Source organism: Apteryx rowi, unplaced genomic scaffold (assembly GCF_003343035.1).
Source record: "Apteryx rowi isolate R43461 unplaced genomic scaffold, aptRow1 scaffold_286, whole genome shotgun sequence".
In the NCBI taxonomy this organism is placed as follows: domain Eukaryota; kingdom Metazoa; phylum Chordata; class Aves; order Apterygiformes; family Apterygidae; genus Apteryx; species Apteryx rowi.
This window is the reverse complement of record NW_020449263.1, coordinates 224,632-247,958: the sequence shown is the minus strand read 5'-3', so window position 1 is coordinate 247,958 and position 23,327 is coordinate 224,632. Positions and strand designations below refer to the sequence as shown.

The 23,327-nt window shown below is 35.8% G+C and overlaps 1 protein-coding gene across 6 annotated transcripts in view; it reads left to right on the top strand.

The window, feature by feature from the left end:
• Positions 1–23,327, top strand: part of TFPI (tissue factor pathway inhibitor) — a 43,641-nt gene that overhangs the window by 10,203 nt on the left and 10,111 nt on the right. For 5 of the 6 annotated variants that reach the window (XM_026069063.1, XM_026069065.1, XM_026069068.1 and 2 more), the window contains exons 2-5: positions 3,219–3,338; positions 10,737–10,937; positions 18,720–18,758; positions 21,947–22,123. In XM_026069063.1, the coding sequence (XP_025924848.1) occupies positions 3,219–3,338; positions 10,737–10,937; positions 18,720–18,758; positions 21,947–22,123 (537 nt within the window). The remainder of the gene's footprint in view (positions 1–3,218; positions 3,339–10,736; positions 10,938–18,719; positions 18,759–21,946; positions 22,124–23,327) is intronic. The other variant, XM_026069064.1, reaches the window with a different exon arrangement.

Genomic DNA, 23,327 nt, shown 5'->3' with positions numbered 1-23,327 from the left:
GACAGAATGGACTACAGAAGCTGAAAAGGAAGATTGTCGCCTTTCTTCACTCTCTGGCAGCAATATAGTGAATAAAATTATCCTTTCTTAAGATTTTTTTTGTTTTACTTAGAGTTTGAGTTATGCTCTTATATCACATTATTTCAGTATGTTAAAAAATTTGTTTATTACTTATGCAATGTATTTCTAKTGACTGAATTATAAGACACTATTTTACCATGAAATAAATATAAACAGATCCATTTCTGTGGATCTTCTGGCATTAAACTCAAGCCACCCACACAAGCTAATCATTCAGGACAAAATTCCTGAAGCTACGGGAGTAATGTCAAGGTCAGTCATTACCCTTGCTCTTGGATGGTTGCTTTGCTTTCAGTTTAAGTTGTAGTATGTACTTAGCTCAAATGGGAAAGGAACCTCTGCTCTTTGGTTGACTGGAAAACTGATAATTACCTGAGTAATGACAAGAAGTGCTCAGAGTCTCCTGAAGAGAGCGTGTGCTACTGCTAATGTCACATTCAAGAACTCAGAAGTACCTAGTGGACAGCAGAGGGTTTCAGTGAAGACTCCTCCTTTCTCCTAAAGGCGGAATATAGGGGGGAAAGAAAAGGTGGCCAGATAACACTTGGACAGCAATTCTTGGGAGGAGGGGAGAGTGTTATGTTATGTTGAGTGTCTGTGTTCCCAGCCAGACCTGGCTGTAATAGGAAAGTAATTAATTATCACATATAATTATCAGATATCAATAAGTGACTTTCAGACAGACTGACAAAAAGCAAGGCAAATGACTGGATGAAGTACACAGGTAAAGGCAGTCAGTGGCATTAATAAATGTAATTAAATCTAGATGTCTGGCATGTTAGAGTGAACTGATAATTGATGATTAAGTCCACAGCACAATGAGATGGTTTTGTTCTTTGGTTTTTAGAGATCTTCTAGAGATAGCCTGTGGCCAGCTAAGTGGCCCATAAGTAAGTCCTCTAGTACAGAGGTTGTGGAAAAACTATGGATTATTCACTCTAGATGGAGTAAACAGATTGCTAGAAAATTATTACCAGGGAAATGGGGGAAAATAATATCTTATTAGGTTAAGTTTTGGTATGTGTAATAGTATAGGAATGTAGCATTCAATCATAAGAGCTGCAGTTCTAGTCTAGAAAAATGAATAAAGACACTACTGCTTTTTCTTTGAAAAAATCCCTGAAAATGAGTGACTGTGGCTGTTGCATGTTTTCTCACTTTGTATGCTTCAAAATTTGAACCAAAGTTTTTATTTAAAGAACAGTTATTACAGCCCAACTAGAAAGCAACATTTTGAGAATTTTTTTTAGAAATAAAAAATAACCTTTGAGAAAGTTTGTTTAAAAATCATGACTTCTAGCACAAAATGTGATCTGCATTACTGAGGTTTGCCAAACTGTATGTGGATGAAAGATTTTATATATCAGTGTATGGATTAAGCTTAAAGATATGAAAGACACATTCTTTTGTTTTGTTTGGCAGGAGAGCATTATGATGAAAAACTCAGTGCTCTTATGTTTTCCTGTTTAAAATAACAATTCCCTTGATCCCCAAATTCAGTTTCTTGAGTGGAGGGGGACATCTATCAATGTTTTTCGCCACAAGAAATAGTAAAGACTTTTAAAGTGAATTGTCCATAAATAATTGTCCAAGTAATTACTGCTACTCATGATCTGGTCTATAATTTCACACAGGCTTTTTTTTTTTAAGAGCACATTTGTTTTTACTACAGATGCTGCAAGTTAGGAAAACACATAATATGCAGGAGGGAAAAAAAGTTAAGTTATCAGAAGAGCAGTGAAAATTCTGGTTAAGGCTCTGCTTTGGGGTTGAAGATACGACTGCAGCTTCTGGCTCTGGCACAATTTCTGAGTGCCTGTGACAAATTTGTTAATCTTTCTGTGTGTCTCTTACAGCTTTCTGAGACATCCTTGCTTCCTAGAGTTTTGCTAGTGCTTGCATGTTTTCTCGGATACCACAGCTATGATTTACCTCTAACTTCATAGCTAAAGATATATCACTCAGAGAAAAGTTTAATCTGTTAAAGACTTTTATTTATGTTGCCTGCCGCTACAGCACCATCTCTCCAGGACTCTTACTGTAAAACTGTATCTCAAGCTCAGTGACATGTCATCTCTTCTCCTCATCCACCCCCTGCTGCCCTCGCTGCTTTAAGGTGTCTGCATCACCTCTCTGCCAAAGGCACCTAGACAAAATCACTAAGGAGAAAATAGTACCTGACGGCCAGAAACTTCCTAGTCCTTAGATCCTTAACTTCTATTTTGTTAACTAACTTAGACGAAGTTCGGTATCATACTTTAAAAAGGACGTATGCATTAGGAGTTAGCCACATGTAGCTGAAGGAAATACTGATGCTACCCTCTAATTAGAATTTGAGGATCATTAAGGAACTTTAAATTAGTTCAAAAATATATATTTCAAAAAAAATTAAAGCAAAAATTTTTCAGACATGTTCTGATATGTGCATGCACAACTCATCTGTGGCAACTTGTGGATGCCAGTTGACATGAAATGAAAGTATCTCTTTGTGTGAAGGACTGTGGCTACGCTGATCCCATTTGATATATATGGCTCTGCACTTATTAAATGATGTATTCAATATTAAGGGGATCTACAAGATACAAAATAATTCTTAAAACATTAAAGCCTATGTTGCCAAAAGTTCACCGATTCCTGTGAAATATAACTTACATGAAAGTCTAGAAACTTGATAATTGCCAATTGATAAAATAATTGTTCAAAATAGAATCACATGTTTTTGACGATGAATCCAGAATACATGYGGACAGAGTAATATTTATTGGGAAGGATTAGCAATGTCGGTCAACTACTATAGAGTAATTACTGGGGAGGTGAAAAATTATTTGAAAGTAGAACATGTTACATTTTATATGGTTATGTATTCTGGGTGCTGATTTAAATTGTGGTTTAAAGTAATTATAATAGCAAGGCCTCTCATCTATTCTGAAGATGGGAAAGGGGAATTGTAGTCAGCTGAACACAACTAAAAATCTCATTTTTCATTGTGCTTATGATAGAATTATACTCATGTAACTCATATTATTTCCAAAACTTCCAGTTTATGTATTTACCCATATATCTATGTACTACATTGCTAATAACTTTTGCACAGCACTCGAGGAATTTAACTGTACATCGTCATTTATGTTATTCAGGAAAGATGAAAGAAAGAAAGAGGGGATGTTCCTTATCTTTAACCTTTATCTTCATGTTCATCTGTATTATTGGGCATGCAACAGCTGACTCAGATGATGGCAAAGAGGAGGATGTTCCAGGTAAGAATTTACAAAACATGACATGGAAAACTATCTCGAACAAAACAAAAAACACTATGTTAATATGCACTCTAGTTGTAATTCTATATTTGAGAATTTGGGGGGGAAATTCCTGGAAGTGGAACTAAGCAAGCAACAGTGCTAAAAATGCTCTGGGTCATTGTTCTAACAGGGATATGCTTGAAATCTGGCATTAAGCTCTAGCAAAGTAGGGTGCCCTCTATAGAGGCTTCTGTTTCCCGTGGGTTTTGGAACTTTTAATTTCAACCAGACATTGTGTTAGATACCAAGATTATTCCCTTAAAACTCTGCTTTAGGACCCATGTAAAACTTCAGTTTTGGGGAAAAAGAACAAGGAGTTGATAAATTCAGGTTTTAAATCCCTATGCAAATAGAGGAGAAGCTTTTTGAATATGGTTGTAGGGTGATGTTACTCTCTCTCTTGTGCACAGCTCTCTGAGTCACAGTTACTTTGCAAAGTTTCTTCTCATGATGATGCAATTATAGATTGCCCTAGATGTTGTTCAGGGCCTCAAAGAAGCTCTCTGTGTAACCCCAAGTGATTTAGTACTGATGGATAAGTAAAAACTCACTAGTTAAAAAGAGATTCTTGTTAAGAAAAATATTGTCAGAAGTGTGACTGTTAGGACTGGGGAGGTTCTCTGATCCTTACGGCCATTGTTTACCTTCACTTCATCAAAATCAAGTAAGTTGAGTCAAATTTCTGTACTGGATGTCATTGTGAAAGATATGTTAATTTCATCCCAAACAATTGTGAGAAAGTGGATAAGAGAAAAATACATTCTTGGGACGTTATTAAAATTTTCTTCTTTCCTTTGAGAAAATTCTTTAAAATGGTGGTCTGTTCCTTAAGCTGCAGAGAACCATGCAGTAGATACTTCTCCCATTTGGCAGCTCTGATTTAGAAGCCTGACAAGGAGTGGAGCTTAATGGAAGCTTTTCATGTTGGCACTCTTCTTTATCTGCCCATATGTTGTCCAATTTCCAGACAGATTATTTCTATCAGTCCTTTGCAGGAGTGTTCCTTGAGACAAAAATATTAATTCTGCACAATCATGACTATACCACAAATGAAGCCAGTGCTGTAGGACTTAGTCATCACAGTTTAAAAAATATGATCCATTCTGCATTAAGCATGTGCTTAGCATCCTTGTGTAACTGGACTGTTTCATAGAGAAGAAATTTGCTTCTCTTTAACCCTGAAGCATGTAAATTCTCTTCTTTTGTGAAGGCAATATCGCATTTATCTTTGCTCTACTTATGCAATTCTCTTTTAAAAAAACTCAGCCCCAACTAGCAGTTCATGAAGGCCAAATTCTCTTGTTTGTTAAAATAACACACTTCAGAGCGAGTTAGGATTCTAGTTTCATTACTACAATCTGCTGGATGAATCTTCACTTTTTCTCCCCCTATGTATTTATTTTGTTTATAAACAAATACAATATGAAAACATCTCAATGTCTTTTCAGATAGTTCTTTTCTCAGATATTTAATTATTTCACAACCAGTCATTTAAGATTATACAACCAGTAACTAATTTAGTATGAGGAACAGTTCTGAACATTTGGGTCCAAACTAAAAAACAATCAAATGGGATGCTGAGAATTTAAATGAAGGCTGGTTTTGTGACTACTAAAGGTTCAACTGAAGAGTTTACAAAAAATTATTTYTGTAGTATTCTGATTATATTTCTATATAAGGATTAGGTTGTTGTTAGTAAAAATTCCTCCTGTGGTTCCTTAGGAGTGAAATTTTGGTTCCACTGAATTTAACTGCAGAAATCTCATAGGCTACATTTTCACTGATAGCATTTATTTTCTGACCTAAACAGTTGTATAGTATTGACACATTTCACCCCAGAATTCTATACATTAAAAAATATATATATAACCTAAGCTGTGTGCATCTGTTACCTGTAATGTCATACTTTATGATCACGTTGAGTATAAGTGCTATATAGTATAAGGGCTTTTTTGTGTGTATGTCTATTAGTATTTAAATTACAGTAGTAGTTAAGGTTGCAAGTCAAGTCCGACAGAGTAAAAAGGATTCTCAATGTGTTCTCTCTTCTGGCAATAACATTTTCATTTCTCCATTAATCAATTACAATCATAACAAAAATAAAACATACAAAAATAACTGTTTTATGTATACTGTTCAATAATACCACTTGTGGTTGGGAGCCCTGTAGTTGATGTTCCAAAGTCTGAAGAAAATGACTCACAACAAGCTAAATGTGCTTTTTATTCTAATGTGAAAGTTTATCAAGAATTAATGTGACTGCTTAAAGAAAGGGTAGGAAACACATGGGTAGGAAAAGCACTGTACAGTGTGTGGGTGGGAAGATGTCAAATTAAACTGACAAAGATGGAGAGAGAAAAAACAGTTATTCATTAGTGACAAGGTGCTTAGTTTTGATATCACTTATCAAAGAGAGACATTTACAAGAAAGCCTGGAAAGATGACAGCCTATCTTTAAAGTTAAGGATAGCCACAGAAACATATATAAGGGTGAGACCCTGTCACCTAAGCAAACATAACAGAAAGTGTTCTACACAAAACTCAATAATATCCCAATTTCAGTTATATATAGTGTAGAACAAGTTTAATTCTATTTTAATTTATATATTTTGTTCAAAAAGCAAGTGCAATAATGCTGTTGTCTTTCATATTTATTGTGCCATAGGTATAATACACAAATCAGTTCACTTTCTAATTGAAAGGATTTATTTTTAACCTGCAGCCCTGCAGATTATTGTTAGATTCTGAAAGTCATTAAACTCATTGATTGTGTCTGTGGAGGAAAAAAGTACTGTTTTTACTTATACTAAGGTAAAAGAATTGGGGAAAAAAAAAAACTATCAATGCTCCTGTGAGATGTTATTCACCACTTATGGTTTTGTAATATTATATTGCTTATTAGCAAAGTAGTAATAGGGTTTGGCATTTATCATCTAAGTTTCATGTGCCCACGGCTGCAGTGTGACTAGCTACAGATTATTAGAGGTTTCATATTGAAGTTACTGCATGTCAGTTAACAGTAACTGTTGATGTGTTAAACACCTATGTCTTGAGCTGCAAAAATTGCAATGTGAATAACATAAATGTTATGGCTGTGCTGTGCTGGAGCTGTCTTAGCCAGTATCCTGTCTCTGACAGTTGCCAAAAGCAGGAAGACTGAAGGAATGGAGGAAGAAGGTAGTGACATAAAATGTCTGCACTAAACCCATGCTCATTTTGAGCCATTTCATCAGCAGTACTTTGCACTTACTGCAAACTATGGGCTGTAAAGAGAGTTATGGCAGAGCAGCTGACACTCCGTATCTTCTGTCATGTCAGCCTACCATGTACCTGACGCAGTAAGGGCTTTAATTTATAAATTTTCTGGGTTTTTTTTGTTTTGTTTTTATTATGGTGTGTAATAACCTTTGAGTGATGGTGACCATCAGCTGTAACCATTTCTTAATATATTTCTAGTAAAACACACAGCATGTTCTCAGTTAAGGGTAGTACAGTCCTATAATTTTATAGCCTTCTAAAAGTTTTCTTGGATTGGATGCCTAATATAAATCCAATAGGGCAGGATCCAGTGTAGAGGCCTAAATTCATTTCTTTTTAAAATGACAAATGCTAAGTGCTATTATACTTAAGAAGGAGAATCAATGCATTCAAAAATATAAAGTGGAAAATAACTGGCTAAGCACCTGTATAACAAGGTTATACTTGCTGAAAAGTAAGTGGAGGTTACAGTGCATTGCAAAGAAAGTGTGATGTTGTAACAAAGGCAAGTAATTCCTTGATGTATTTAGAAAAAAAAAGGATAATTATTCCATTCTATTTGGCACTAATAAGGCCTTGGGTAGAGTATTATGTTAGGGCAGCACACTTAAAAAATAATCTAGACCAACTGGAAAAGATCCAAAGGAGGGTAGCAAGGCCAGTGAAAAAAGAGTGGAAGAAGGAAGTTTATTTACTACAGAGGTAATTGAGAGGAGACAAARTTCTTTCAAAAGTAAGGAAGAGACCGAATGGTATTAAATTATTCTTCCTATGTGCTGAAGGAATGCTGAAATAATTTAATTTGCATCAAAGTAATATGTAGGCTGTATATTTTGAAAAAAGCCTATTTTGTGAGAAGGATAATGAAATCCTGGTTGCTGGGAGTTTTACTCCGCTGGAGGCTTTTAAGAACAGTTTGGACATCTGTCTGAAAAAGTCTCAATGTCTATCCCATAGAAAAATGCGGAGCTTGGACGAGATACTTTGTTAAAATTCCTTCCAGGTTTAGATTCCCATGTTCTATTGAAGATTAACTGACCTTCCTAGTAGTCAACTTCTCTAAATGTCATATCCTATGCACTTCACGCAGGACCTAGAATGTAGTAGGAACAATTTGTCCCGGTGTTCAAGAGCAGAGGAGGAGACCTTGCACTAAGAATTAGTTTTCTCAAAATAAATTCCAGGTATAAAACAGAGAGATGAGGATTTGTGTCTATGTAGATCTAGCCAAACACTCATGCTTGCCTTCTTGTCTGCTGCTCCAGTCTGAGAAACAAAGCTAATTTTATATCCATCTGCATGAGTTACGTGTTCCCAGGTGTAAAATAATGGGGAAGAATTCCATCACTGTTCCCAGGCGCAAGAATGACTCAGTTCCCTTGAATCCCTTTGAGATTACTTCCTTTACAGTCCCTTGGTTATTGTTCAAAGGGAGAGGGCTTGGTCCCTGGGTGTTTCACAGGGTACAGATTTTAGTCAAAGTATGGTAATTTGCTAGCACTCCTGAGAAAATAGATGTCTCTACTGTTAGATTGCCAAAAGCGGGACATGCAGTCATTACATTTGCAGCAGAAGTCAGTACATTTCACAGTGGTTCTGGTGTCACTTGCTGTGACTGCAAAGGAAAGGCCTTAGGAGGTGAGGAAAACAATGATGTGGTTCTGTGGGTTTGATGGGAAATAGGCTAGAAGCTGAGACCAGAAAGTTTCCAAGAGAAACTCTACTAAGCTATTACTTCATCGTCTTTGGGTAGTTTCACAACTATGCACACATACTATTTCTGTTTTGATAGCCCACAACATTGGTGCAGCATGATGTAGCAAGCAAAATGGGTTGACATAACCCCATGTCTGAAATTCCAGTAGTTAGGAAACCTAGTAAGTTTTCACAGCCTCTTTCTTCTACACTGAACTGGGTCACTGACACAGGGCATTTTGGAGATATGTTTTCTTATGCTCTAAGAAAATAATTTGATTATAATCCAGCTCCCATCCCACTATTTGGCCAACCATTACCTACCTGCATTTGAGTTAGATCAGTTTTTGTGCAGCTCTAAATGTTTGATTTACCATTTGAAGAGTTATTCCACAATTTACTGAAAACTTTGATGTTTTGAAGGCATTTTTTTTTTCTGTATTACTGAATGGGGGAATTCCAAAGTTTCATTTTGCAATGAAATATCCTGTCAATTTTCTTAGCCTTTTAAAGTCCCTTCCAAAGGATTCCCAAACCTACTGGAGAACTTTAGACCTGTGAGCTCCAGCTTGGAATCTAGAACTTTTGTGATTTCAAAATCCTAATTTTTCTTAGACTCATGAAAACCCAGATAAGGAAACCGGCAAGAAACCAAATTCAGAAATCTCTTTGGCCAGTTGAGCTCCATAAAACTGATGTCTCTGACAAGTGTTTCTTTTTATTCATCCACATTTCTTATCAGACTATTTTCAATAATATTTTCAAATCCATTTTCATAGCTTCAAAATCTTTAAATATCATTTTACTAATGAGGAAGCTGAGACACAAGCTATTTTAGGAGCTGCATATATAATGTGAATTTTTGAAATTAGACATCTTCATGTGTATCTTAACACCAAAATGTCCATTTCAAAAATGGAAGATCTAATCATGTGCTACAGTTTTTGTGTTGATGGTAATTGTATAGTAAAGGTTGTTAATTTTTCAAGGATTTAAATACGAGTTAAAAGATTTTAGTACTGAAAATTCTTTCTTTCCCGTAGGTTGTAATAATTAATAAATGGACCAAATAGAATAAAATTAGTAAACTTCCATTGACCTCAGTATTTATGAGGATTTACCTCAGCTGTGCATTTCATTTAAAGATTATATAATAAGGCCAGTTTTATGCATAAGACATCCAGAAAGCAGGTATATAGTAGTTATGTCAATTTTCTTTTCACCATAAAGCCTTATTTTCCATGTCTTAAAGCCTGATTTTGTCAATTCTTTTGATTAAAACTAGGAACTTATCCTAGTTAGTACTAGCAAGATGTGGGATAACACGGTTAATTCTTGTCCTTGTTCCTCCTTTTTCTCCTTCCTGGTCCGCAGTGCAAGTGGCACTGATAGATGCCTCTGTATATACCYAGTAAGAGACACCAGTGTTCTGATTAGCTCCGTGAGAATGAGGGGATTTCAGCTCTGTTCTTCTGGCTGCTATTGCAAACGTACAAGCACTTTAACGCTTTGAAAATCCTTAAGGGAAAAGCAAAACAGGAAAAGATCTTAATCCATATATTGATAAGGGAACAGTATCACAAACTGGATCATAAGTTACAGACTTGTTTTATAGACAAATTATCACTAGTAATACTTTGGTAATAATCTTCATAAAAAAACCCACAATTTTTCCAAAGCATTCCTTGAGCTAATAATATTGAAAGACACAGAATTGACTCAAATGGAAAAGATACAATTTCTTTTCTAGTTTTGTTCTTAGTTCTTGAAAGCTCTAACGCATGCACAGTGCAGACAAAGAAAATAAACCAGTATGATGGCTTTGTTGTACCAGGCAGTTTTAAGTGCCAATAAATGTGTAAGCTGATAGGGGAATGGTGCCCTCTGCAGGGCTGTCTTGCATAGCTCATGCCACTGTGTTGTCTGCTATGAGGTGTCACTCTATTTACAAGACTCAAGCCTGTGTTCATCATTAGATGTGCATGGGAGAGCACAATGAGCCCTCCTTCTGCCTTTTTATGCAGGGGTAGTCACTTTGTCTTTGGGAGCTGCCAGGATTTTCTCAATGCACGTGTTGTTCAGAATTGTTCATTGGCCCCTGTGAATAAGCCAGTATCCATAGCTATTTACAGAGAGGGTGATGAGGACTTGAAGTTTATAATATGAGCTGTTTTGGTTGAAAATTGCAATTGCACTTTCCATTTCRGTGAATGGAACCTGTGTTCCAGTGAAACTGAAAATTTTCTTTCTACATCGATATTTAAGGTGTTCAGAACTTTACAGGCTAGATATCATGCTGTGCCTCTGAAACAGAAAAAGCACGCAACCTGATTTTGAAGTTAGTCTGTGCAGTGAAGCAAACTAATTTTATAGTAATTATGCTACTTCTCCTCTTTATCACAGGTGCTGCTTTACCACCACTGAAACTGGGGCATTCAATTTGTGCCCTGAAAGCAGATGAAGGTCCATGCAAAGCAATCCACATGCGCTATTATTTCAACTTGCAAAGCCGTGAGTGTGAAATATTCGAATATGGTGGATGCCATGGCAATGAGAACAACTTTCTAACACTGGAAGAATGTCAGAAGACGTGTGTGGTAACAGGTCAGACCCATTCTCCTGTCAGTTCTTCATTCGTGTCTGCTAGTTGTCATATACAAGCCCTAGGAATTTTGGAAGGCCCTCTTCAGTTCCTATAGTGTGCTGCCTCTAATTATGCTCCCAATCATTTTGTTATGGCACGCTGTAGTCACCTGAATTCCTCTGTGTTGTGCAGGCAAATATACAGGATTTGAGTAGACAGTGTGTGACAGTTTTTCAGAGAACTTGTGGAGAACACAGAGTAATGCAAGAAACAAGGAAGTTTACTTTCTAACTAGAGCTTTGTTTTGAATGAGTTCTTAAAGTGAAATGGATTTATAAGCTGGGCTAAGAACCAAGTTCCAGAACTGGTGGTCAGTATAGGTATTCTTTATTGCTTTTAGAATATCTACGTAAGATATTCTAATAAACAGATATTCTAATATCTATGTGATATTTTAGAATATCCTGATTCCTGATCCCACATGTCTCCTTCACTGAGAAGCAGATAGTCGTCCAAAATCTTGGACATCTTCTATGATTCAAAAAAATTAAAACTATAGTAGTAAATAATTCTCATTAAAAATGTCAGTCATAGCTGTTTGTTGTGAAAGAGCTTTCGTGACAGTTTTATTGAAACTTCATCAATTAATCATTAAAAAGAAGAAAATGACATCCAAAGTATGATAGATGGTTAGCAGAATATGCCAAAAGTGCCTTATGAATGCTGGTTTTGCTATTAAAAATGATCCTCATAATTAACTAAGGCCTTTGGCCTTGTGAAGGTAGTGAAATGGTCCCTCACAGAAGTGTACAGAAGTGAGAGGATTCATAAAATTCGAAGTTAATGCCAGTGGAGCTAGAAATGTGGCAAGTTCATAATTTTAGAGACTAAAATTCAAGCCTTGTTGACAGTCTCCTCTGGATACCTAATGTGGATCTTGCTTTCATGGGAATCAGGTGGAGTGTGTCTGGCTGTGTAAAGAGGGAAGTGGTAATGAGAGAGAGACATAATAATAGAAAGTAAGTTCCAGAATAAATAGCTCCTCAAAGGTGAGTGATAACACGCAGGTAATACACCAACCATGTATTTTTTTCCCAAGTCAGTTCGTACACTGGATATTACGGATGTTTGTGATTTATAGAGTAAAGCGGGGTAGTTTCTTCCTACCCGAAGTGAGCCAGGATAATGTGCCTGAGTGGAACACAGGCTACAATGGGACTAAGTATAAATAATAGCAAAGTCTAACATGACGTGTTGTACACGAGCACGAAGTTTCATTGGTGAAAAAATATCAGAAAAACTAACAAAAAGAAAACCCATCCTTGCTAACAGATTTTGACTTGTATTGATCTCTCTGATATTTCCAGCCAGGAGACTGCATAGTTTTATTCACTCACTAAATGTCAAGTTGAGTCAGATTATTTAACCACTTATACCTATTTTCTGATCTGCTGGCACCACCGTGTGGCCTGTTGTTGAACTTGATGCTACAGATAATCCACTCAAGAAAAAGACATCCTCACCCTAGAACTGATGCTTCACAAACGTGAACCTTAAATTTTTGAGCAAAAGTAGATTTCAGATTTTTTTTTAAACAATTCTATTTTGCTTTGAAACACTCCTATGCTTATAAAATCTCTGACAGATGGAAAAAAAAACACTAAGAAATTTCATCAACAACTTGTCAAAATAAAAAATATCAGATCGCTCCATACTTTACCTGAACAGTAGTCTTTCAGTGAATTTTACTCTAAGGATTGGTTTGATGCTATCTTTTAATGACTTCTGGTAAGATCCACTAATGAGCCTGAGACCAGATGYGCTCCAGAGAAGTGGCAAGAGTCAGTCATAATCTCACTCGGTTTTCAGGAGCCATGTATAGGTAAATGTAATGCTTAAGATATTAAAATAAGGTATATGTTGACATGATGTATCATCAAGGAATAATGATATGGGTATTGTAATTCCTTAGTTGCTAAAATAACATCATCTATTATTTCAAGTCACAAAAGAGATGATGTAAAGAAAAACATCCTTCTGAACATAAACATCTTATGCTAAATGCAAGCAAACGTGAAGTCAGTGAAACTCAGTCCTATTACATGGATCTAAATTGGGTCTTAAACCAACTCTTATTGAATTGGCTGGGAAGGGAAAGAACAGTGATTTAATTTCTTTTTATGTTGAAGGCTCAGATACCGCTAGAAGTGTAGATTAGTATTTTGGTGCTCAGGTATGTGTATTTGTTTCTTTAGAAATTAGTTATAGCAAAACCTGTTTTCAATATTTATTGTTCTTTCTCTAGAGGACATTATTTGTGTCTTTTGGGTTTTTCATACCTGCATAAAACAAACAGATGCATAATATAGAATTCAAGTGAATTGTTCTTAAATCTTTGTAAGAAACTACTGGATAGAAGAAGATGACAGTTCTTGTTAGAAAATCAAACAGGGCAGAAATTCAGTGCAGGAGAACGGAAGATCTGGGTTGTGCTTGATCAGTATATAAAACTAACATGAGAATGACATTTCGATCCTTTTCTACCTCAGATATTTTGTTCTTACATTGCTGCAGATTGTCCTATCAAAAATTCTAGCTGTTTGTCCTGTTCAGAACAGAACTCTGCAATATTTAAGGACAGCAAATAGCCTTGTGCTGCTTATAGTACAGTTTATAATCTGTAACACCTTTGGATTTAGTTCAGATTTCTCGTATCAAGACCTATGTGATAATTCCATTATCTCTATATTTGGGTCATTTTCTCCAGCGAGAACATGCCAATTTTAATGCATGGTAGTAATGGAGGTAGGGATGTGCTGCTTATACCTTAAAAGGCAGGAGTTGAAGTCTTGCTTCAGACTTGGYCTGAAGGCAGCCACCCACTAAACCAGATGTAAAAGATTGCTTGATCATTTAGCATTTGCTATTCATCACCTCCTCAAAGGTTTACGACTGCAGAAACTGATGTCCTACCTCTACTTAACCCAGCCTGGAGTGGATTTTTGAGTATAAATTAATATTACTTATTCTATATGTTTGTCTAGAGGATGTCTCTCCAGCAAAACGAAATTAAGTTATTTTTATGAGCACAGAAAAGAATTAATATAATTTTAAATAGTTTTAAAAAGTTACTCAAATTGTGGCATTAATATTTGGCATAGTAATGGTGTGTTTACCTGACAGTGGGCTTTCTAGACTAAAATTCTTCCTTTGTCATGCAATTAAACAGTTTCCATGAGTCATAAGTTTATATCAGGGACTTAACTGATTTTTTTTTTTCCCATGAACAACAAATCCAAAAGGTTCTTTCCATATTTATTAAACTTTCATAACAAAAATTAATAAAATTTGCAAATGAAATCCACAGTTTATATATATATATGCAAGTTTAAAAAATGGATGTCAGCAGGATCATTCTAAAAGAAAAACCTGCCTTCAAAGGCATTTTTCTCACTGTTACAGTGTTATTCCACATTTTGTTTAGATCGTTGTGATTAGTCTGTTTCTAGTTATGGTCCCACAAATTGAACAAATGCAATCCTTAAAGATAAAAACTGGAAAGCTCTTTTTCTTGATTAGCATTCAGTGTTAGAAAGACCTGGAATTTGGGATGTGAAGACAGCTCTTCTTTTTCTGTCACCAAACTGGCTTTTGGCACATTACTTCTCATATCTGGTTTTGAGTTTCAGCTGAATCCACGGAATTTTTGCCATCCTCAGAGCAGGGTTGTCTGCAGACTGCAGCTGCCGGTATCTCATCCAACCATGCAACTTTCTGGTGATTTGGAATGGTTGTCCTAAATTCCAGTTTAAAGACTAAGGCAGAGAGCTAAACTGAAGAAAGCAAAGTTGATAGATACAGAATTTGGAATGCAGAGTGTACAAAAGTCATGATCAGGTGCCATGAACAAAGTTCTGTGAAATTATTTCCTAAATCTAATGTTGCTATTTTGACCAATGGTGTTATTTTGACTTTGATGTATATGTTGGATCAAAATCTGGAACAGATCTTCTGGACCAGATTTTATACTGGCATATAATTGGCTTAATTCTGTAGAATGAAACTGAAAGTTTATTTAAATGAGAGCTGGCTTAGTGTCTGCATGTTGGTACTCAGCCTATGCTACAGTATTTGGTGTATGCATGGTAGTGATCCAAGAATGCTGAATCTGCCACTAGGAACTGGAGCAACGTGGCCCCATCATGTCTGTATTCTCTGAACAGATAACAGCAGGTAAAACGGTTTGATGGCACACACAGCACACTGCAGACCATCAGCCATAAACCAAGGTTAACTAACAATTTAGCCTGCTTTTGCCAACATAATTCAGTAAAACTAAATCCTATTTGTTAAATCTGGTTCTGTGCAGTCTCATAGTATATGTTACATGGTTGTATTCATCTTACTCACTGTTTCCAATATTTATTATTGAGGAAAGATCACTAGTTTAGTAACTTTGTAGAAATGAGACTGAAAAGAAAATGTGAGTGATGGGAAAATGCTTAAAAATAAAGACGTATCTGAGAGATACTCAGGGAATTCTCCCTGCTGACCAGTTTCTGGATTCTCAGGATAGAATCTAGATACACAAGAGGTTTTGATCAAGCATAGAAAACATAAAGGTCAAGTTTGGTTAAAAAAATATATATATATATTAAGGGGAAGTTGTGAGATTTATAAAGTCAGAAGAAATAACTTGAGTAGTCCAAACATCTGATTTTCCATTAATAAGCACAAAGGCAAGAAGTGAGCCAACATGAGTGAATTGCCAGGCTTCTTAAATCGGAATAACTTTTTAAAAATTTTTGAATGAATAAGCCTTCAATGAAAGAATCAATTCCCAAAACTAGTTAAAGTCACCATGAGAGAGCTCAGAATTCTCTGCTACAGGTTGGCCACTCTAAGTCTGTCTAGGACAGTGTTCTGATTCAAGATGCAGTCTCTTAGAAAGCAACCGTGTTTTTTCTCTTGTGCCCAGAAGTTACCACTTTAGAGAGGCAAAAATTACTTTTAAGGGAGGTTTTCCTGTATCCTCAAGGGTTTACTGCATATGAGTAGAATCACAAATGTCAGCACTAGCACAAAGGTCCTGATCCTCAAGGCAGTGAATATATATCTTAAAAAGACTACCTAACCTTTCTCACATGGCAAAATATCTGCTGGTAAAAGGTTCTGGACGTGACAGCAGTGTTCATGTCTGTTCTTTACACAGCAGAAATACTCAGAAATTTAGTGTGTTTACACAGAAGAAGTTAACTCAGCTGTGGATTTGGCTTTTTGAGTGAAACCAGGAGCAAAAGACACCATTGAAATTGTGGTGAGATTAAAAAATTCTAAGCCTGTATAAACTCGCAATAAATTCTTCCTGTTTTGTGCCAGAAGAGTAGAGATCACATGCCAAAGCATGATTGCTGATTCTGGCCAGAAGGAGACAGCTGCATGGAATTAGTGAAATGGCCTGATGTGAGTGTCCAGAAAATAAAAAATAAAAAGAAAGAAAGAAAGAAGAAAAAAATCATGTGTTTAATGCTGAAGGCACAGCCTGCTACTAACAGGAAGGACTGGAAATATGTTCAAACAAATGGTATGTTGCTCCAAAGTGCATGTCATGTCTTTGAATAATATTTTTTTAAGGATGCCAGCTGCATTGTCCCAGAGAAGGAAGGAAAATATATCATGAAAGAATTTCTACCAGATAGACCTGCTTTGAAAATATAATACAAGCCATGTTTCCAGAAGAAGAAAGAAAAAACAGTCTAGAAAAATAAGCTGTGGTAGGATTATGGCACACAAGAGGAGTACGGCTAAAACTAAGTGCTTTTTAGTCATTAGCAACACCTCTTAAAATAGGAGCCATGGCAGATATAACACTATATAAATGATGGTTACAAACACTTGCTCTGGAATATGAGTGGAGAACAAACTGCTAAAACTACTTTCAGTTTTGATCTGTGAAGCGATTGTTATAAATAGTCAACAAAAAAAAAAAAAAACTGTTAAAATTACAGATTACAGAAAGGGTGAGGATCGTGTGGCTCAAGTGTCTTCTGTTAATGCTTCAGATAATCTTCTCTGTAGGATCCCATGACAAGGAAGCAGCACAGCAGCAAATCTGCTTTCCAACAGGAATCATTTTCAAACTGGGACCATGCTAGTAGGTACCTCCAAGCTGATATAGAGCATAGCACTCCTGTGTCTCCCACTTTCTACGGTTGAGCTGACCAACTGTATCTCACACATAAAGTCACAGAGAGGCTGCAGTGATGTCTTTAAGTGTGTAATGTAGAGACCTTCCTCTGGGAAATATGCTATGGGAGTCTTAACATTACTGAAATTCTGATGAGAATATACACTTGCTTTTGAATTCCCTTTCATTTCATGTTTCAGGAAGGCTAGACAACAGGGTACACTGAGGCTGTGTGAGCAGATCTCTGGAAGAAGTGTATCCACTGAAGCAAGATGAGCCATCAGCAGTGGAAAGTAGTTCTAATCTGCTTCTACCACTGAACTGGTGGCATGTACCACAAGGGACTGGTACCTTCTAAAAGGAGGGCAGTGATAGCTAAGTAGGGATATGGCCAAGATCAGGCCATAATGAACATATTGGTTCATTAGAGTATGTTTCATTGACTGACGAAGCCCTTAGCTTGCAAATTAGAACTGCCTCTACTTTCTAGCAGACAGCTTCAAGTGAAGCATTAGCTCTACCACTCTGTCCCTTCTCTCAGACACAGGAGGTCAGTGGGGAGAGAGAAAAGGGGAGAGTTTTAGAAGGAACAAACATTTTATAATACCATTAAGAAAAATCCAAGTTCAAAGCAAGAAATATAAAGGAATACAACTACTACAGTTGCATAGGTGAGGTACAAAAGTTACTATTTCATGTGCCTCTGAAGAGAGGCATGTACCTTGCCTTGATTATGTACCTTGTAATGGAAAAAGTATAATCTGTCCTTGTCCATCTCTTTCTCTCTCTTTGACCCTAAAAAATTTTCAACCCTTATTATATGTTACGCAAGCTTTAACAGTGTCCTCTTGGACTCCCTTGTAACTTCATGATTAGACAGTCTCCTAGAAGGGGATTGATGTGTGGTTTCAATCCCTGAAAAGGAATGCGAGGTTAAATTCAGATATTGGACTTTTTGAGCAAGTACAAAACCCAGGCTCTACATTAAAGATGTCAATAGCAACTTCATCCCCACTGAGGATGCATTGAAAAAATGGTGCAAACAAGTTTTCTGTCTACACTACCCTCTAGACAGTTATAGATACTTGACAATGTGCTTTAATATCATAAACAGCGTAATGAACACTTTACTCTGACACTACATGACGTAGCAAAGGGAATTAGCACAGCCTCTCATGAGACCTATCTTCATCTCTAACTGGATCAACTCTAAAGCTATTAGCAATATCAGTAGCTACAAGGGGTAACAGTTGATTAAGTAAGGCTGCTGATTAAACCTATTTTGAGGAGTAAGATTACATACTATAGCATTCTGCTTCCAGTAAGATGAAGAGGAATTTCCCTGTTCGATTCARTAAGGGCATAATTTCATTCCAATACTTTCTGTATCCTCAAGTTTCAAATATAGCAGGTCTTCTCATACCAGAGAACTGATGAGTCCTCCAGTAGAACAAACTTTTGTGCTCCTCTAATAAAGAGAAGAAAGAAGGGAGGGAGATGAGGTATTCCTCCTCCTCAGCATTCATAGTCACTGCTATGTACCTTGGTATCACATGCAGGTGAGAATTTACCTCTCTGTTTTTGTTAAATATTTTTCTTTTTGTTTGTATTACAGAATTCCCTGTGAAGATGATGTTAGCAAAAGTAAAGAAGGGTAATTATGCTTACATAGTTATCTGAGACTCTCTTATTCAATGATAAGGGGATTAACTTTTGTTGGTAGATCCTTTATGTATTGTTCTAGGCTATCTCCTAATGAAAACAGCAATGTCAGACTAAAGTGAAATCTTATTCCTAATCATTATCTTCTATATTCATCAAAGACTTTGGGGACAATTGTAGTTACCAATGATAGTAGCTGCAATTTCTTCTCTCAAAAGTAAGCACAGTGTGGCCCTTTCATTCTCTTTCTTCAGTAATGAGAAAAAGGATTCTGCAGGGATTCAAGCATTATGTGATTAACCATGATACGGAACTTTTTATAGTGTGTTTTGAGAATAATCTAAATACTCTGTTCACTGTTAGGATGAGTTTTCCTATTTTTGCTGAAACAGAACTGTTTTAGCATTGCCTCTGCAGAAGCTAAGTGGGCTATGGCAGATACTGTAATTACACTAAACAAGGCTGCAAGTTCTCCCCTGTTGAAACTCCTGAAGGGGCAGGCTYTTCACAGTAATTTAATTGCCAGGTGCCCAGGCTTCCTAAGTAGCCAGTGGAAAGTGGTCAGCTCCTAACTTAAGCACTGAGAATTGCTTGTGTGAAACACATATTTTGAGGTAACTTTTGTAGCTGTCATGGATATTTAAGTTTGATACTTACAGTAGATCTTGTGATGACTTATCCCACCCTACCTCCTTCCATATTTGGGACTCATCTGCACTGGGCCCTATGCTGATAGACAGAGTTCCCCAAATACAAACTTAAATATGTTTCTTCACAAGTCAGCTCCTTTTTCTCTGCTTGCCAATGTTTCCCTCTTTCCACTCAGTTCAATTTGATTTGGTGTATATTTAACTGCTCATAGAAATGGCAGTATTTGCAAATACATTTTTGATAGCCTAATTAAATCATTTATGCTAGTAAGTTGGTATTCTGAAATATTTTCATACTAAGATAATGGTTTTCTTTTTCTGTTTTCTATCTTCTTTTCATTCTTAATGCATAAAAAGATCCTGATTTTTATACTATGGAAGTTAGTAAAGTTGATTTTCCGCACATGCTGCAGAAGTTTGACACTATTTCCTTTAAGGTCTGACCCTCAGTTCCCTGCTTTTAATGACAAAACAGAACATATCCTGTTAAATTCAGCTGCTGTGGCTATCATGAACATCATTGTGTTTACTATTTTTTCCAGTAATGTGTTCTTGAATATTGAGTCTCTGGAGAAAGATATGACTTTTTAGAAGTGCAATTCTAGTCTCCATAGTTAGGATTATATTGCCTTCATAGCCTCTCTCTTCAAAAGTGCCTGAAAAAGTTAGCTGTGAGCTCAACTTATTTGGACTTGATCTCCTTTTCCTGCAAGAACCATTTTAATATAAAGATTACTAAATGCAGAGGAGCTGCTTATATGAAACAGTCATAATCCTTCAGTCTACTTTACATACCTTTATTATTTTTAACCTCCCTTGCTCAGTTACTTTCTATCTAATACCCTTCCACTGTTATTTCACTCTGTTATGCAATGTTTGATGAAAGAATCATTTCTGCAGCTCTGATTTTCAGTAAGTTCCTAATAGACAGAGTATGGAATAGATACCACTGGGATAAATTCTTGCCTGCCACCTCTCTGCAGAACTGTTTCCTTTCCAGTCTCAGCTGAAAGTGTATCATATTTGTGTTGCCCATAGCTCTCATGTTTGTTGGTCTATATGAAGTAAATTTTGTAATCTGTGAACAGTATCGAGGGGTGCTGTGTTTGAATAGTAAGAAACATTAAATATGTGAACTGTATAATACATATAGTCACTGGCAGAGAATGCAATTTTTAATGAAAGAATGAAATTAAACTATCCAGGAGTGCTTAAATAGTTGATTTTGTTACTTTATGTATGAACATTTTAGAGGTTTAATTTTAGATATGATCTTTGAAAATTACCTTTTGCTGTTCATGAAGCTTTATAACAATTGAAATACAAGATATTGACAGTATTTCTTGGGAAAACCGTAATTATGAGCTATTATAATGCTTTATACAAATAAATGCACTGGTTGACTTTAGTAATAAATGTTACTGTTCTAGCAATGATTTTGAAAAGCTGCATGGCTAAAAATACGTGTAATAGGATGTGACTTCTTTACAAATCCATAGTTCACTCCAAAAAATGTTAAGGACTTCAAACTAATTCTTCTATAGTCATTTATATTAATATGGCAGCCCTCTGCCGTATTAATGGCATTGTTTTTGTCTCAGTATTCTATTAAGTTTCACTTGTAAAGGTTGCCTATGTGTCACGTCTGATATCATTGTCTTATATGATGGCTGAATACACTTTTTTCTGCAAGTCAGCTCAATCAAGAATCGTATTTCAAAGTATATACCAGCAAGAATTTGAGAATACCTCCAGATGTATTTCATTATTTTTTGCATGTTTTTCTTTTGAAAATGTAATTTAGAGAAAAAATTAAATACAATGAAAAATCAACATTTGGGGAWTATAGTTGTATGTTTTTTTCTTTACTGCCAGAAGCCATAATATCACTCCTTGATATTTAATCAAATTATGTTATATTAATTTACTAACTTTTTATTGGTTGATAGAGTAATTACAGATTGCAGACTAGGAACTGGGACTGAAAAATAATGCTTAGAATAGCTGCTCTGCCTCCCAGTTTCCTGTATCCTTTTATAGCAGCGGACTGTCGCAGACAAAATGCGTTGTTGGATTTTTTTGTGTTCCTTTTTTTTTAAACTATTTCCTTTTTCCTTCTATTTTAAAATTTCTTTCTAAATAACTCACACTAACATTGACTAAAATAAGTACATAAATGGGAAGAATTTGTAAAAAAAAATTCTACAGAGTAAAAACTAGTTTTCATCTTCCTAGAGCTTCTGTGTAGGAGGACACTTAAAGAAGTCATCAGTCCTCATTTTCCAGGATATAATTTACTGGATCCTGTCTGTTTGAAAAGAGATGAAAAAGCAATGAAATGTCCCTATAATGTTCCAGCGCAATTTTGCAATATTATAGCTAGAACAAAAGCAGTATGATAAAGCAGCAGTCTTTAGTCCAAAGTTACAGGTTTATTTTATAAACTTCTTTCAGTTCAATTGTTGTCTTGGAATGTGTTGTGTTTTTTTTTCTCCCCCCCACCCTATTCATCATTTGCTGTTGTTTGTAGAAAAGCCCAACTTCTGTTTTTATGAGAAGGACCCTGGAATCTGCCGAGGCTATTTTTCCAGGTATTTCTATAACAAAGAGACAAAGATATGTGAAATATTCAAGTATGGTGGGTGCCTAGGAAACCAGAACAACTTTAAGAATTTGGAAGAATGCCAGACTACCTGCCAAAGCAGCTGTAAGTTGTTGTTCTTATTATTCTTAGCTTTATTCTGGTATAAAAAAAATGCTGTGTTTTTAAGGTATTTGGCAGAGGAAAAAAAAGGCAACTTAGTGGACCTAGAAACTGCAATAATTTATACCTGAAATTAACACATTCATATATTTAAATATATATAAAAGAAAGAAAAATATAAAGTAAAAAGGAAAGATTTTATAAAACTGGCATGCACTATAATTTTAATGAATACCACAGAACTACTTTTTTTTTTTTTTTTTACCTTTTTCATGTCAGTTAATTACCTGCATATATTTTAATTCTACAAATCCCTGCAAAACATGTATTTAACCTGTATATGGAAGCACACAATATTAATTTTCATAAATTTTCATACTGTTTCATATATTTAAATTGAAACAAAAAGTGTGTGATATATAATTTGAAAGACAATATTAGAAGTAATACAGAAGTGACATCGTTTTCAGCCAAAGAAGGGATTTATTCCACAATGAGTTTCCTTATACCTTGAAGCATCATACATTTCTCCATTAAATGTGTCATGAGGGGACAAATAATATAAACTCAACTCTCTAGGATAGAAGTTTCGTGTAATTTTTTTGAATACATTGTGAAAATATGCGTACCTACACTGAAGAAGGCACGGTCTTTACGGTAGTACAGACTATAATAACAGGGAATGAAGAAATGGACCTATTCTGGTTGCAGCCACACAAGGCTTCATAATTTAGCTAAGATATGCCAGCTGCTTGGCTTTATAATGTCAAAAAAATGTTTAAAAAATATATATATATTTACCCATATATCTAACTATATTCCTTTCAAACCAGTTATCACAGTTAAAAGAAGTTCCAATACAGGAACTTCTGGTTTTACTGTTTTTCTGTTTTACTGTTTCCATACTCTGTGCTGCTGGCTTCCCACCAAAGAATCATAACCTGGGGAATGAGAAAAGTTCACTTCCTTCACTTCTGGATGATTTAGCTCAGCAGCTTAGCCTATGAAACAGGCATTTAGACTGACCCTAGATCATCCTTCCACTTCCTCCTACTATGAGTTCTTATGAGTTGTTCTATTTCAGAATACAGTAACCTTTGTAACACCTGTCCACTTCTCAAAGTACTTCATTTTATTCATAGGACAAATATATTTTCCCATCCAAGGCTCCAGACACTTTTGTCTTGCTAGTCTCTCATGGGCCTTT